This window comes from Lissotriton helveticus, chromosome 4_1, assembly GCF_964261635.1.
Source record: "Lissotriton helveticus chromosome 4_1, aLisHel1.1, whole genome shotgun sequence".
In the NCBI taxonomy this organism is placed as follows: Eukaryota; Metazoa; Chordata; class Amphibia; order Caudata; family Salamandridae; genus Lissotriton; species Lissotriton helveticus.
The window spans coordinates 1,693,618,150-1,693,635,926 of NC_136063.1; the positions used below are offsets into that span (position 1 = coordinate 1,693,618,150).

The 17,777-nt window shown below is 43.4% G+C and overlaps 1 protein-coding gene across 1 annotated transcript in view; it reads right to left on the minus strand.

The window, feature by feature from the left end:
* LOC144829330 (uncharacterized) overlaps positions 1–17,777 on the minus strand; it is a 320,407-nt gene that overhangs the window by 17,429 nt on the left and 285,201 nt on the right. Inside the window, exon 5 of the mRNA XM_078688376.1 lies at positions 14,032–14,136. Coding sequence (XP_078544502.1) covers positions 14,032–14,136 — 105 coding nt within the window. The remainder of the gene's footprint in view (positions 1–14,031; positions 14,137–17,777) is intronic.

The window sequence follows — 17,777 nt, forward strand, 5'->3', positions numbered from 1 at the left end:
TTCTCCCCCACTCTCCTCTTCCCCTCTCCCCACCTCCTTTTTCCGTCTACTCTTTTTCCATCCCATTTATATGCATTGTATTACTTACTCACTTTTGATTTTATTGTATGTGTATTGTATTTTGTTATTTCAATAAAATCCTTTTTAAACTTAAAAAAGAAGGAGGCTAAAGCCGCGCTCCACCACTTCTTTTATAAATATGTCCCTTAGTTTTATTTTTTTTAAAGTTTCCAAATGTCACAAAGATAGTATTGTCAGGAAAAAAGCCTCACTTACTGCAGAATTCCGACAGCACAGTTGAGACTTGAAATTAAAAAAAATGAAACATAAAAAAACTACAAGCTTTGGGTGAACATTTTAAAAGAAATGAAAGTTTGTGAAAATGATCCTCAATTACAGAATAATTAATTTTTTATAACATCAAAAAGGCCATTAATGCAGACCCGGTGCCTTTGTTTCAGGTTTAACATCGCAAGTGTGAACTAAATGTTCGCATAACAAGTGCTAGTGGCTAAACATTCAAGACTGGCTGAACATGGTGTACATGGGAGAGGGCTACTTAGCTCCTCTGTAATTCAAATAATTAATCATCGGCAATAAGAAAAATGTTACCTGTAAAAAGCTGTTGGAAGGGGTGTGGCTTGACGAGCCACAAGATCAATATGTAGTTCCTCCGCACCCAGTTCCTGAGCATTTCAACAGAAGATGACGGTGGGGCTTTCCCTGTCAAGTGAATGGAACTGGTCGTCCAGGTGCATTGGGGGCTGGGGAGCGATTTGGTGAGTTCTATTTGGATCCACATGGTGTTCTTATACATTTTTACTTGATTTTAAGCCACTCCTCATGTTGACGAGGCAATCTTTAAATTTAAAGTGCATACAATGAAGGAACACATGAGGCTATACATCTTTAACACTGTCACTTTTATTCAGTCTCAAGATTGTTATATCTTAAATGACACTAGAGCTCACCTTGCCAATGGACTATCTTGGGAATATTTGATTTGACAATTTGCATTAATGCTGAACGTATTAAGTACTGTCTTTGAATGCAGGCTAATGTCTCTGAGCCCGACCCTTTTTAATTTGTATGTAGCGCCCGTTGCTTCCATTGTTGAGAGCTATGGCCTCCAAATAGTATCTTATGCCGATGATAAGCAGCTGGTCATCTCCCTGTCGCATGCGCCCTGTCTTGCTGCAGATGACTTCCGGTTGTGCATGAAAGATCTGGCCAACTGGATGGCTATGAATTGTTTAAAACTGAATGGCAGCAAGACAGAGGTGCTTGTGGTGGGGAGAGACCAGTCTGCTTGGTCGTCGGCCTGGTGGCCATCCTGTTTAGGGCCGACCCCCACCCCCTGTCAGGAGGCAAAAAACCTGGGGGTTTGGTTCGATGCGGGCCTCACCTTTGGCCCCCAAATCAACCGTGTGGTGGGCGTGTGCTTCGGAGTTTTGAAAAAACTGAGGAAAGTCCTGGAACTGTTGCCCATGGAGGCTCGAAAAACCCTGGTACATGCATTGGTGACCGCAAGACTAGATTATGCAAACTTGCTGTACCTGGGGGCACCTGGGAAGAGTTTTGGTTGCCTTCAAGTGCTGCAGAATGCGGCAGCTCGCCTGATTCTCAGGCTGCCCAAAAGAGCGTCCTCGAGGGAGGCCTTGCAGAAGCTGCACTGGCTCCCAGTGAGGAGTAGAGTAGAGTACATGGCTCTCTGCACCTGCCACCGGATTTTGAATGGCAGAGCACCTCGATCATTGCAGAGCCTGATTGCATCCTACGAACCCACCCGTGCGTTAAGATCTGCGGGTGGGGGGCTGTTGAGAATCCCCAAGGTGAAGAAAGCCCGCATGGGAGGTAGATCGTTCAGGCACCTAGCGGCAAAACATTGGAATAAACTTCCGATGGAGCTACGTTTAGAACCAATAGAAATTAGGTTCCGTGCTAAATTAAAAACGTACCTCTATGTCAGATAGACTGCCTGCCCTCCAGCTTAACTTTCGGCCTCTGCCTCTCTCACCCTAGCGCGGGGACACGCCGGTGTGCGTAACTCAGCGCTCTATATATACCCCTATTATTATTATTATTATTATTATTAATGTACAAAGTATTAATAGTATCAAACACAAAATACTGAAGCCTACCTGTAGGTGGATGAACAATATGTCATCACCTCAAATAAACACTGCTTTTGAAAACGAGTTTTCCAGTGAGACACAGTAATCCCCCTTTTTGGTGGTAGTTAATTGGAATGGGATGGCTCCCCTTCAACAAACGGTGCAAGTTCAAACTACTCATCCACACCTAGAAGGCTGTCCACAACAAGGGCCCAGCCTACGTCAACCACAGAGTTCATTTCCACTAACCCGTCAGACAACTACACTTCCCATCCCTCTACCTGGCCCTCAAACCACGAATCCGCTGTAGCAGCGGCCACACCTTCTCCCAGCTGGCTGCAAAATTCTGGAACAACCTCCCCTTACAGGTCTGAATAGCCCCGACCCAGCAGGAGTTCAGGAAGTGTCTCAAATACTGGCTGTTCGACAGATAGCCCGTAGAAGCAGCACTCCCTCCCTTCGAGGCCCTGGTTACCCTCACGGGTGATAAGTAGCACTTTACAAATCCTGTTTGATTGAAGAATTAAACCAATTTAAAGCTGAAACAAGAGGGTATATTATTCTAATACTGACAGTATTAATAGAACTCCATTATCTTCTGACAGTAATATAGCGGAATCCATTGAACTTAAGGAGGATGGCCAATTTTCAGCTATTCCAAGACCTATTGCCTGCTCTTCGGTTGCTACCTCTTGTAAAGGAATATCCGGTGGATGTAATAAAAGGATTAAGAAAGATCCTTCATCAACTACTAAGTCACTTTCCTCGTATACACTGGAAAATCTAATGGAAGTGCTATGAACGTTAAATCCATTTGATATGCAAACAATTAATACCCACCAAAGAATTGAAGAGAAATGGTCACATTGAGAGGTACAGATTTGCACAAAGGATCATTCATGCTCAGGATGTTGTGGCAATGCTAGACTGTATGCCTAAAGAAATCACTCTCCTTAAAAACAGAAGACTTAGGGAATCGTAACGGAGGAAATTATTTAAGAATCAGTGGTGTAACAGAGGGGTCAGAGGGGTAAAATATAATCTCCTTCCTAAAGGTCAAAATTCCCAAGTTGGTTGGGTTACCTGATAACCTTACACTTAATATCCAAACAGCTCATCAGGTTAATCCAAGGTTCTTCTCTATACATGGCCATTCTAAGCTTAAAGCCATTGTAGCTCTCTTTCTTCCATATATTGATTTAATGAAAATGCTTGTGGCTGCAAAACAACATAAACAAACTCCTTGGTCAAAAAATCTACCTCTCACATGATCTTTCTGGAGTCCTAGCCAATAGGAGAAAGGAGTTTCTTGATCTGCACCCTCATTTAAGATCAATGAATGCAAGATTTTGATTGAATCATCCCTGCTACTTTAAGGTCACCTGCAAGGAGAAACCTTCTGCTTCTGAAACCCATGCACAGCAGCTATGGGAGTTTAGTCCTCTTCATAAAAGAGAAGAAATGGAAGTTGCCAAACCTTAATTTTTCAAATATGCTCTTATTCGTTACGGTATATACTTATTAATTTCAATTTACTCTTTTTAGATGTAGTCTATTGTATTATTGTTATGCTCTGGTTCAGATTTTACTATTGTTTATTTTCTGTTCTCTTGTCTGGTGTCAAGTACTGGGTGGTTGTAATTTAAGTTGATTAGCTATATTGTGTTGTTATGTGCTCCTGTCTACCGAAATGCCACATCCCTTCCTCCCTATTTTTCTTTGAGGTCATTCATAGTTTATTGGCCATTGATATTGTCTCTATTGTACTCTTCCTATTTACATTTTCTCATTTAGTACTAACACTATTCTTTTCAACTCTGTCAGGGACGCTGTGGACTTGTGTTCCCATCAGGTTTCATGGCTCACCACTCCTTTCATTTTCTATCTTTATCTTGTTTTGCATTATGGTTAAGGTACTTGCGACATCTTACCATACCATTATCTCTAATCTTAAAGGGTTCATTTTTACACTCTTTTATCTGTAAGAATTTGTGTTATCTCATGAAATGTTAAAGGCTTGCGTAATCCTATAAAGAGACAGATAATCATCATTCATTTGTCTAAATTGAAATGTCAAATAGCTCTGCTGCAGGAGACTCAATTATCTGGGAAAGACACTAATTATGCCATATATTTAACTCCCCTGCCACAAAAAATAAAAATGGTGTTGTAGTTATGTTACACAACATTAGAATTTAGAGGTTATCTAACAGAAAGTTGACGATATTGGTAGTTACTTTATCTTGATTTGCTACTTAATAATATATTGTTGCATATTGTTTATATTTATGAACCTAATGGTATTCATACAACCATCTAGTAATCTATTTAATCAACATTGATGTCATTTTCAGGTTCAAACATTCTGTTGGGGTTGGGACTACAACCAGATTATGGACCCTTTTATTGACAGTATCTTTACAAAAAATATATTCCTAATGAAGTGCAAAAGCTTTCAGAAGCTCAATAATGTCAAGAGGTTCGATTGATTATTGGAGAATAATACATCTAGAACTTAGAAAATATGCCTTCTACTACCTCGTACAGATATCCTGTTCTAGAATCGGCTGACTATATTTGGGAGCAAAAATATCGCTCAATCCTTGAACAATGCTGAAATAAAAGCCATCATTATTTTTTATAACCCTCCTGTCATTAGAGATTAAGGGCCAGATGTAGATAATCCCAGATTACCGATTCTTAAATACCGAATCATACCGATTCGGTATTTAAGAACAGGCAAATGGGATGTAGGTAATTTTTCCTAAAAAATTAATAATTACCGAATCGGTATTTACCGATTCGGTAATTGCCATTCATTCCTATGGACCTGGAGGCTCATAGGAATGAATGTCAATTACCGAATCGGTAAATACCGATTCGGTAATTGGGGGAAACATTGAAGGGTGGCAGGGTGTCACACCCTGTTGCACCCCTCAATTGTGAATGGGTGCACATGTATGTCTGCAACATGGCACTGTTGGAAAAGCAAAAGAATGCTTTTTCAAAGGTTTTCATTATTTACCACCAACTTCTAGTTGGTGGTAAATAACGAATCCTTAACTGAGGAATGCACTAACTTGAGTGCTTCCTACATCCTGGATCCGGTAATTTACCGAATCGGTATATTAAGAATTCGGTATTTTACCGAATCCTGAAATTACCGATTCGGTAAAATACCAAATCCTTAAAAAATGCCACCTACATCTCAAAAACCCAATACCGGTCGGTAACGGCCGAAATTCTGTAATTTCGGCCGTTACCGACCGGTATTGGGCCACCTACATCTGGCCCGTAAACCCATAATCGGAGTCCTCATGTTCAAAAGATGGAGATTCAATAATTAATTACTTCCGGGTCACGTTTTTGTTGGTGACTCTCTACATTTTGCCAAAGAATTCTTTAATGTTAAAATTCAAGATTACAAATTTAGCATTGTATGAGTTTATTTAAAAAGCAGCTACTAGAAAAAACCCATAAATGATCTATGTACTTTTTACCGAAGATAACCAAAATATGAAAATTAAGCTTCTAACCTTAAACTATAAAGAAACTTTATTTTGCCATATTCAATCCAAACTAGAATTTAATAAGAAAACTGATGATGCTTGTGGTCCACTGTTGAAAATTAATGCTAAACACTACAATGAACAAAATAAGGAAGAAAATCTGGTAGCAGATTACTTAAAAAGCAAAAAGAAAAAATCTGAAATTAGTACCATAGTCGATCATAATGGTAATAATATACACTAAGATTCTGAAATTCTTAAATGTTTTGTTGATTATTGTATCTCTACACGCCTGAAAGTATTCTGTATTTTGTTACAGGAATCCTTAGGTGAATATTTTAAATGTATTCCTAAAAATCCAGATTGATTGTTGGATCTCTACTGTCTGGAAAAAGATATTGAAGTTGCTGAAATATTTGATGCTTTGTCTAAGCTCCTAAAAGACAAAGAACATATGCCAGATGGCTTCTCTGTGGACTTTGACTCTCACTTTTCTGGTATTCCTGTTCCTAAATTGTAATTGCTTTTTTTAGCATTTATGTCTGAGAGATATGGTTTGTTTACTTTTTAGAAGCAATGCTTTGCTTAATTCATAAAAAAGATTGAGATTTATCAGCCTGCAAACATTACTGACCAGTTTCCCATATCAACAATGAATGTAAAATGTATGCAAAGTTGCTGACTTTAACTATTAATGAGCACATTCCACATCTGATTGGATTAGAACAGTCTGGTTTATGACAAGAATGATAATTCCGAAACATTTCTAAATGTAATCCATGGAACCCCAAAACTTTCAAATCTATTAGCTGCAACATTAGGTGCTAAAAAAGCATCTGGTTGAGTTAGTTTGGATTTCATGTTTGGTGCATTACAGTGGCATTGGCTTGGTGTGAAATAAAGTTCTACAGTATATGGGTCTATTATACAATGACTGTAAGGAATTGGATTATTGGTTGAGGGGGGTGGAAGCCCTACAACCACAATACTTGTCAGGGTGAAGTACAAAAGTCACAAAAGTTTACCCTGTGCTTAACCCTGTGGTACTTTGGCACAAAAGCAGCCAGGCTTAACTTAGAGAAAATGTGTAAATTGTTTATACTGCACACAAACAATAATTTAGTTAAAACACAACACAAGAAAAATACCACAGCAATTTAGAACAATAGAGACAAAAATAATGAATAGAATGACACAGAAATGACAAGAATCCAATCAGTTGAAACTGAGATATGTAATTTTAAAATTCTAGGCACATAATAGGCCTTAGAAGCATAAAGCACCAACTGCGGTTATCTGGTCACACTGGACTGGGTCAAAGTCACAAGTTCAGGCCGACCGTGATGGATATGGGCAAGATACAGGGATCAGGTTAGCCCGCTGAAAATTGTACCTTATGCAGAGCTCAAAAAATCCACTTGCTATGGCGAGCCAGAATTAATCAGGACAAGCTTCTTTTAGGGCCTGCTCGCCCTTTCTGGCGAGTAGGAAGACAAACTGACTTTTGAACACAGACTTTTGACCTCTGTCTCTGAAAGCAGATCAAAAGTTACAAGATAGCGAGATTTAAAGGTTCTTTTTTGATCACAAAGCGAATGAACAATGAAGATGTCTTTAAATCTTGTTATCTTGTCACATGTGCTCATCTTTCAGAGACAGAGGGCAAGTACATTACAGTTGGGTCGAGTAGATTTTTCAAATTACTAGACTTGCAGGTCTAGAAACATTTTTTATGATTTTTGAGCCCTGTTATGTCCTTGATGCAAAGTGTTGTGTTGTGCTGCGTCAGGTCTGATGAAGAGCTGCAAGGCGGCGAGGTGAGGTCCTGTGTCAATTATGTTGCGCTGCATTGGTTGTGATGAGGCTGCTGAACAGGATCTGCAATGCGAGGGCTGACATCCAGTTGCGTTGCTTTTGATGAGGCTGCCGATCAGGAGCTGCAAGGGGCTGCAATGCAGAGTTCTGCATCAAGTTGTGTCGCACTGCGATGCTTCAGGTAGAACTCACAGTTAGGCAGGGAGGAGCACCTCAAACCCCACTTCCAAGGGTCCAGGACCTGTGGGATGCCACTTGTGTGAGGGGGGGAGGACTCTCACTAGCGGAGGCCAGGTGCAGGGTTCAAGATCTCTGGAGCTTGTTTTGTCCCTGTAGCTTACACAGGAGGTCAGCCAACAAGCCCTTGGAGTCACGCAAAGTAGTCCTGTGTTCAAGCAGCAAGGAAGGCCTGTGGCAGCAGAGCAGTCCTCTTAGGAGCAAAGCAGGCCTCAAGCAGGAGGGCAGTCCTCTGGTGGCAGTCAGGCAACCCTCCGGAGTACAAGACAGGCCTCAAGCAGCAGGGCTGTTCTCTAAGGGTCTAGGCAATCTTTCTGAGGTTTTGCACGAGTCCAGGAGAGTACTGAAAAGTTGCTCTGAGGGTCCAATATGTATAGCTGGTGCCAGCCTTTGAGGTGGGGGAATGTTGTAGGCTACCCCTACATCTAGTTCTGAAAAGTTCTTTCCTTCGCCAACACAAATTAAATCCTGCTGAGTTTTTCACTACCAGTGTTATATTTCATATCAGTACCCTAATATAGGTCCGGCGAACATCGTACACTTTCCCTACATCATGTCCCCTTCATTTCATATGAACGAGCCTTATAAGATCATAACTCCTAATAAGGACATACTGCCTTATAGGGACTGAACACCTTATAAGGACTGATGCCTTTTACGGACTAAATCTTTTACCTACTTCCATGCTGAGGGAGGGTTCTTCCCAATCGATATTGCTAAGACGTCATCCTTAGCGCATATGAATAATTTATGAGAACGATACCCGGGGGTATACTTCACCTCTCCAATCCACGCACAAGGTTTAATCTCCAACATCATCCTCATACTAAACAATAGCTAACACACGCAGATGGAATGTATAAATACAGCACCTCTTGCTATCAGTAAAGAGGAGGGACCGGGACTTCACGCCAACACACTGACCAGAGATGCTGCGGCTCCGACATGCATTCGCTCCAGCTGACAGTGGTCTGACTATCCCTTGCGGGATGTCCAATTCGAGTCCAGGACGAAGTCCCACACACTCACTATTTCAGGTAATGGGGTTGGACTAAATCCTAGCGGGATTCTAGCCTCTTAGGCTTAGGCTCTTTCGCACCTACTCACACGCTAGGTACACTTAGGTACATCTAGACCGGCTTCGTAGGAGTATGCACTATCTTTTATAAATGCATTTTATATTCATGCATCTGTTCATGACTATTGCCAAATGGTAGAACTGTACTATTCCTTTTTATTCACTGTACTGCTGATCCTATATCTCTGCTCTATGTAACAGTTGTAGCAGTGCATATATTTTACACGAGAAGAACAACGGTACAATAAATTCTTCTTGTAACCACGCTCAACTGTTTCTTGCATGTATCTCTCTGAGAGAAAATGAGCATGACTGGGTGAAAAGTAGTATATTGTTTCCATGAGTCTGAGGAATCAGGGTATGTTGTGTTCTGAGGTTGCCAACAACTAATCTCTCTAATAAAAGGAGATTCTAGTGGCACTGTGAGCTAGCTAATGCAAAACACAGCTAACATACACAGTGGGGGTGCACAGAATCAGTATACCACCCAACCCACAGTGTATGTTATCCAAAAGCGCAGGTCCGGCATGAGGGTACTATAGGAACTACACTACACACACTAGGACATGTAAAACTTGAAAACACATTGCACCCTGACCTCTGGGCTTTATTAGGCCCTGCCCTTGGGGTGGGTTATATGTATTAAATGGGAAGGTTTATGCCTACCAAAAGGTGTATTCTGCCAAGTTGAATTTGCAGTTCAAAACTACACTACAGGCTGCAATGGTAAGCCTGGGACATGATTTAAAGTGCTACTGTACTGGGTGGCTCAATAACGGCTGCAGATCCAAAAGTGGCATTAAATGTACAGGCCCTTGGTACATGCAGTACCATATACTAGGGACTTACAAGCAAATGAAATATGCCAATCAGTTGTAGGCAAATGCTACCATACTTTAAGGAGAGAGCACAAGCACTTTAGCACTGGTTAGCAGTGGCAATGTGCACCGAGTCCTAATGCCAACAAAAACAAATTTCAGAAAACAGAGGGGGTGAAGGTAAAATGTTTGGGGGAAGACCACACCAAAGATGTAAGGTCTAACAATGCCTCTAAAAATGCAGCTTTTCTTAATGGCAGGTAATCTTCATGTTTTGAACTTAAAAAATACATGATAGGGATGTCCTCTAACACCCATAATGTAAAGTCCCTAAGGGTCGACTCAATCTTATGTAGGCCCCGACTTAATCCTTGGAAACCAGCATCTTCCTTAACTTAGACAATAGACATAGTCATATTCCTTGATTTATGCAGAATCTTGTAATGTCTGCCTCTGGGTGCAGATGTCGCCAGACGTTATCTTTCTAGGAACTGTGATATCATCAAGTTCTTTGATTAATGACATAGGTATAACATATAAAGCAAAGTTTGTCGGGGTCAAATGTCTACTCCTCACCATGTCAAGGTAAAATAAGAACACAAAGAAATATAACCAAAATAATGTAGTCTAAATTAACCCCTCCGCTACGCCGAACGTTCCGCGCTGGTGTGGAACATTCTATTGCGCGGGCGGGGCCGGAACATTCAGCGGACGTGCGCAGCATTACCAAGGTAGTGCATGCGACGTACGCTGAACGTGCGCCGCACGGAAGGGGTTAACGTTCTCTTGCCTTATATGTTCATAAGGAAACATGTGGGACGCATACTTTGATGCACATAATTTATGTTAAACATGTTAAACATCCCAAAACTTTTTTCAGAAATTTTGATTTTTTAAAAAAGATTTAGGGCCTCATTTAAGAGTAATTGGAGTAGAGCAGCGCTGCAAGTCTTCTTGCAGTGCTGCCCTAGGCCAATGTGAAAGGACAGGAATGCACCATATTTATAAAATACGGTGCATTTGTGTCCTTTCCCCTGCACTGGTGCACAATCTACTGTCTAGCGCCAATGTAGGCACCCTTGCACCATGGTATGAGGGTGCTTTTGTTGCAGGCAGGATTATTTTGTGCAGGAAGAGACACTTCCACAGAGATGTTTTGCTCTTTCTATGAGTGCTGCAAAATGCAGCACACATGGAAAGAGGAAAAACGAGGAGAAATAAAAATATTTCTCCTCGTTACGCCTGCATTAGGGATGCCTAAGATTTTGGAGCTGCCCCAGGTTTACGTGATTAAGTAAATCTGGTGCAGTGTTAAAATCCATGGGAGCTGCGGGAGAAACCACTGCAACGCCCATGGAACAACTCCTTGACGCAGAGTAAGGCAAAGCAGCGACTTGCGCTGTTTTATCTTACTCCATATCTGTGAGGCTATGCAAAGCCACGCAGAGTGGCTTTACTTCGCCTCATTGATATGGTTGAGAGGCATGCGCTGCTGGAGTGACTCTCTGGTGGCGCAAGCCTCTCATAGATAAGCCCTTTAGTATGTAAGCACTGCACTTGACTACTTGTCAGGAGATGTCCTTAGTCCAGATTATGAACAGAGATTCTGCCAGAGACTGTCGTACCTACTGCCAGTGCATTTCACACTTCGCAGATGACACATCTCACCCACTACCGCTACCACAGTGGGTGCTTGCTCTTCGCGGGCTACACTGTCTTCACACTTATGCTGATGAAGACAGCCTCCGCTGTCAACAAGGTATGCAGTGGAAATAATCATTTTCGTCTCGTTATTTATAACGTATCTAGTTGTTCTTTTTATAATATTCTGTGTAGTTGTTTTAGATGTACTGAGAAACAGATTGTTCCTGTAGAAATAAATAATTTTGACATATGTTCATTCTTCTTAGTACAGTGTATGTGATACTGCAAATAATTAAATACGATTTGTTGCTGTTTCCACAGTGCCCTTGATCCCTTAGTGGGATTGTTAGTAGCAAAGCAATACTTGGATGTATATTGGACATTGAATAGTATCTTGCGGGTTTACAATAACTTGCATTTCACATTCATTGTTGGTGCATTGAACCAAGTTTACCTGTGTCACCCATGGGTGGGAAAGTACCCCTTGTATAGTTCTGCCAAAGTCATACCTTCTGCAACAGTTGGCCCACATCATGGGGCTCATATCTTATGGCTATGCCTTTAATGGTTTACACTTATCACACACATTTGAACCATTATTACATAGACTTATGCAGTAATCATAGTTACCTCCTACTGGGAATAAGGAAGCACCTATTTCTGTAGGTTTGTCGAGCTTGACTCATAAAAGGTTGTTCCCCATTCTGTGGGTTTTCTAATTCTTTGATTCCAATTACAAATTGAATCCATCCATCATATCAACACCTATCATTATAGGGTCCAATTTCAGGAAAGCAGTTACTCAGCACCTGAAAGCTCGAGGTGTCCCATATGAGGGGAGGCCAGTTAATTTAATAATAGCTGTACAACCAGCGTATGCTTTTGAGACTTTTTACTCCTGGGTTGAGTTGGAGCCTGTTGCTGCTGCCCCAGAGCAATTTCATGAATATAGACTTATACATCTGCTGTTGCACTACAGGGCTTACCTAGAATGTGAAATCCCTTCAACATATCAAGAACATCAAAATTGGTTTGGTGGTCATTTGCCACACGCACATACATGTTCGTTTGGGGCAACTTAGCAATGAGTGGGCTACGTGGCCAGTCCTGGCTGGCTATACTTCTGTTCCTCTTCCTCATAAACCCTATCCCATGTGGAAGTAGTAGGGATATTAAATTACACAGTCGCCTTATTTAGGAGATTCGTACAGTTTATGCAACGTACTTTGAACTCCAGACCTGCCTCTCCCCCACAAATACAATGCAATAACTCACAAAAACTGGAAGCAGTGGTTCTGTACACTACCACCCAAGAAAAACACAGAATACTGTTTTGATTATCTCCAATAACACATCAAGATTGAGGCAGATTAATTCAATATTGATTTTAGAAAAGTAAATTGTGTCTCAAAAGGTTTTCAAATTCACCTTAGGTAAGTCTCAGTCAAATATATGGAGACGCTTTCGTTGATTATGAAATCTTTTATTCTTGTTATTACAAAAATGGATCCTCCAAAAGTAGCCAATGTGTTTTTCGTCAGTGCTTAATTTTAGTTTACTAGTTTCCTCATTTCAGACACATGTTTTTCTAGGGTGCCAATAACAGATGTTGATCTTTATAATTTAAATATTAATCACCGGTCCTGCGTTGCAATCAAGTTCATCAGAAGTAGGTTCTGGCACATGTCGGCCACCGCACCTAGTAGTCGATTAGTAGATGCGCATAGTCAGTCACCCAGCGCAACCCCCTCGTTCCGAACGACTACTGGGTGCGGTGGCCGACATGGGCCAGAATTTACTTCTGATGAATGGTTCCTGCAGGAAATCTTTTTTCGGCTGTGGTTACTCTGTGAAGATATGGCACCCTCGAGGCCGGCTGTTCCTTGCCATGGAGCCCAGGCTGGATTACATGCTGATCCCTGGGAGAAGGCCCTCATGTGGATAAACAGTGTCCATTCGAGGCTGTGAGTGTAATGTCCGGTCCTCATATTAGGGAAGTATTCCCCCACCTTGCACCATACACACTTTGTTATTGACTGTGTGCAACAAGTTTCACTAATGTACAGTACAGGTGCAGCAGGCGTGTAAACATCTCTAACACCAAGAACGGTTACAAGAAAACTAGCTGTAGTCTATGCTTCTTCACGTTCACAAAATAGCTACAACTTGTGAGGCAACAATACAAGACCCAACAACTGTGATTTTTTGTATACATGTTCTAAAATTGTGTATTTTATAATGACGATAATTTTTAACCAGAATTGTTTTTGTAATTTGGCACTATAATTATGCTATCGCACATTGTTTTTATTGATTTGTAATAAATTGAATCGGTTTTTAATATAACAAACACATTGTTCAGAATTCATGATTTGTACACCATATGTTTTTATTGTTTAATACTGTACATCTTTGGACTTCGTTGGTATTTTGAGTTACTAGGGTAATACACCTAAGGGTTTCTTAACAGTTGAGTGTTGTGGGACTTCTCTAAGTCTTTACAACAATACAAGATCACCTGTGTGAGGAAAATGAGCCTCCACTGTTACCTACCTATTGTGCATCACTCAAAATTGCAAACACCTATTTAATATAGAAAAATATCATACTGATTGAAATTGCCAAGGCTTATTTTCTCTCTGTTCAGCGTAGTAATTTGAACTTTTAAGCTTAAGTATTTACAATTTGAAAACTCAGGGCATAGTTCCATCTTCTAGAGCTCGTCACAGCACACATTCCTGGCACATTTCTGGTTGCAGATCTCCCCATTTACACTGCAAGTGTCCTAATGCTGGGAGACAGAACGTCGCACTCACCAGCTTTGCACAGTTGCTCTTCCTTCGTGTTCTGGTGGTTGCATGCATCTGGCTCGTCCACTTCCTTAATCCAAAGGGAAAGTCCAGGATGAAACATGGGATTGCCTGTTTTATAAAATGACATTGATTCATTATGTTTCGATGTAGTATTTTCAGACATGTATTTTGTTCTTCTATACAATCAATCAGTGACACTTATAAAGCGCGCTACATACCCGTAGGGTCTCAAGGCGCTGGGGAGGGGGGGTGCCGCTACTGCTCGAACAGCCAGGTCTTCAGCTTCTTCCTGAAGGAGAGGTGGTCTTGGGTCAGGCGCAGGTCGAACGGGAGGGAGTTCCAGGTCTTGGCGGCCAGGTAGGAGAAGGACCTTCCTCCTGTAGTCGCTCTTCGGATGCGGGGGACGGCGGCGAGGGCGTGGTTGGCTGATCGGAGGTGGCGTTTGGGAGCGTAGAAGTTGACTCGGCTGTTGAGGTAGCTCGGGCCTTGGTCGTGTAGGGCTTTGTGTGCTTGGGTGAGGAGGCGGAAGGTGATTCTCTTGTTGATGGGGAGCCAGTGAAGGTCTCTCAGATGACCGGAGATGTGGCTGGATCGTGGGATGTCGAGGATGAGTCTGGCCGAGGCGTTTTGGATCCGCTGGAGTCTCTTCTGGAGCGTGGCGGTGGTCCCGGCGTAGAGGGCGTTGCCGTAGTCCAGTCGGCTGGTGACGAGGGCCTGGGTGACGGTCTTCCTGGTCTCTGTGGGGATCCACCAGAAGATCTTCCGTAGCATGCGTAGGATGTTGAAGCACGCCGAGGAGACGCTGTTGACTTGCCTGGTCATGGAGAGGGAGGAGTCCAGGACGAAGCCCAGGTTTCGTGCATGGTCTGTCGGTTTGGGTGCGGTGCCCAGGGCGGGAGGCCACCAGGAGTCGTCCCAGGCGGAGGGTGAAGAGCCCAGGATGAGGACCTCCGTCTTGTCCGAGTTCAGTTTCAGGCGGCTGGTCGTCATCCACTCGGCTACCTCTTTCATCCCTTCGTGCAGGTTGGCTCTGGCGGCGGCGGGGTTGTTGGTCAGGGAGAGGATCAGCTGGGTGTCGTCGGCGTAGGAGATGATGCTGAGGTGGTGTTTGCGTACGATGGCCGCGAGGGGGCTCATGTAGACGTTGAAGAGGGTGGGGCTCAGTGATGATCCTTGGGGGACGCCGCAGATGACTTCGGAGGCCTCTGATTTGTACGGTGGTAGGCGGACTCGCTGTGTTCTTCCGTCGAGGAAGGAGATGATCCATTCCAGCGCCTTGTCCTGAATTCCGATGTTGCTGAGGCGCCGTATTAGGGTGCGGTGGCAGACCGTGTCGAATGCCGCGGAGAGGTCTAGGAGGATGAGGGCCGCTGTTTCTCCATTGTCCATCAGGGCTCGGATGTCATCGGTGGCGGCGATGAGGGCGGTCTCGGTGCTGTGGTTGGCTCTGAAGCCGGACTGTGAGGGGTCGAGGGATCCGTTCGTCTCGAGGAAGGCGGCCATCTGCTTGTTGACGGTCTTCTCGATGACTTTGGCTGGAAACGGGAGAAGCGAGATGGGGCGGTAGTTCTTGAGGTCGGCGGGGTCTGCTGTTGGTTTCTTGAGTAGAGCGCTGAGTTCGGCGTGTTTCCAGCTTTCGGGGAAGATGGCGGTGTCGAAGGATGTGTTGATGATGTCTCGCAGGTGGGGTGCGATGACAGCGTCGGCCTTGTTGAAGACGTGGTGAGGGCAGGGGTCGGTTGGTGATCCGGAGTGGATGGAGTTCATCGTGCGGATGGTGTCTTCTGTGCTGATCGGGGTCCAGGCGTGGAGGGTGGTGGTGGGGGGGGGTGGCTGGTCGGTCGTGGTGTGCGTTGGTTGGTTGTTGAAACTGCTGTGTATGTCCGTGATCTTGTTGTGGAAGTATGAGGCGAGGGAGTTGCAGAGGTCTTGCGATGGGGTGATGTCGTTGTTTCCTGCGCTGGGGTTGGAGAGCTCTTTCACGATGTTGAAGAGTTCCTTGCTGTTGTGTGCGTTGTTGTCCAACCGGTCCTTGAATGCTGTTTTCTTGGCGGCTCGGATCAGCTGGTGGTGTTTCCGGGTGGCCCGTTTGTAGGAGGTCCTGTTGTCCGGTGTCGGGTCCCTTTTCCAGGCTTTCTCGAGGGCTCGGCAGTCCTTCTTGGAGCTCTTGAGTTCGTTGGTGAACCATGGGGCCTTCTTGCTGCCGGGTCTGCTGGGCGGGGTCCTCAGCGGGGCGAGTTCGTCCGAGCAGTTGCTGATCCACTTCGTGAGGTTATCGGCGGCCTGGCTGGGGTTTGCTGAGCTGGCAGGAGGGTGTTGGCTCAGGGAGGTGACGAGCTGGTCTGCTGCAACAATGTTTCCACTATTTATCATCATCCATGGATGAATGAAAACGATGTCAAACCAAAGGGGAAATAAGATCACAAGAAGACACACGTTTTAGTGTTCCACGGTGACATCTGCAGGAGGAGGGTACGAACAGGTTCCTGGAATCAGACAACTTGTTTTGTTCCAATTAGCAAAGTGCCTTGTTTTGGATTAAAAATCAAGTTTAAGCAACCAAACAAATTGATATTATCCCGGATTCGCCTGTATATATTCTGGCAGGTGATTTTAATCTACCCTTTGATCCAATACTCGATAGGGACTCCAGGTGCACTTTCCGTAGCAGTAGAGCACACAAGGCCTTTACTAACCTCTGCGCTCGCTTCCATCTAATAGACACGTGGTGTCATGTATTCCTATAGGTTCTGAATCGATCCCCCTATTCCTGACCCTATTCTGGTTAAACTAACTATCAAGTTAACTAACAGTCAGCCCATGAGGCAAGAAAAGCCCCCATGATGCAGATACCGTTATCTGACGCAGTCACACTACGGCACAGGAACGTGTTATCTGATTAGGTCATAACGCTTGAGATCTAATTAGACAAGCGACATTCCTCCAGCCCCTGATAAGGCATACGACGTTCTCATAACAAATCAAACCTATGACAACCTGGAAAATCCGTGCGGCCATTGTTTTGATTTCACAGAGAACTTCAGTAAAAGAATGTGCTAACGAGCAAGTCGTATGACATCTTTATTGACGTATCTATGTCCATCCTTACGTCAATCTCGGCACCTTTAAGGTATAAATATTGCCGATCTTGCCCTATGCAAACACACGCGTGGTGACGAGACGGAGCAGCCATACTTGCCGAAGCCAAGAGCAGAGCAGACCCCGCTGGCAGCAGCCCCGCCTTCCTGACGCGCTGAGAGACGCGCTGCTATCTCCTGCCGAGAGACCCAGCACCGGCGCTTTCGGGCAGCCCTCGCAGGCGGCCTGGAATATCGAGAGCAGAGAAAGAGATACCATTCCTCATTTCATCCTAACTTCCAGGTACAGAACTGAATAACCCCTCACAGAGAATTCTTTAGTTATTCACTTGGCAAAAACAAACTTAACTTAAACTGTAACTTTCTATTCCCGCCCACGCATTAGACTTAGGTCAGGTACACGGGGTAGGCGTATTTAGAAACACCAGTTGAGTACGTTTAGTCAAATGTATATGTGTATGTAATATATTTTAATCATTTTAAACATCATATGGCTCAGAAACCATATCAATGTTTTTACAGTATTATTTTATACTATTGCTTTTAATGTATGCACTTTACTTAACTATAAGTATTGCAATAATATCGATCCATTTCTCTTGTACGAGAAAAGAGACTGATCAATAAATAACACCTTTTTATTGAACACGC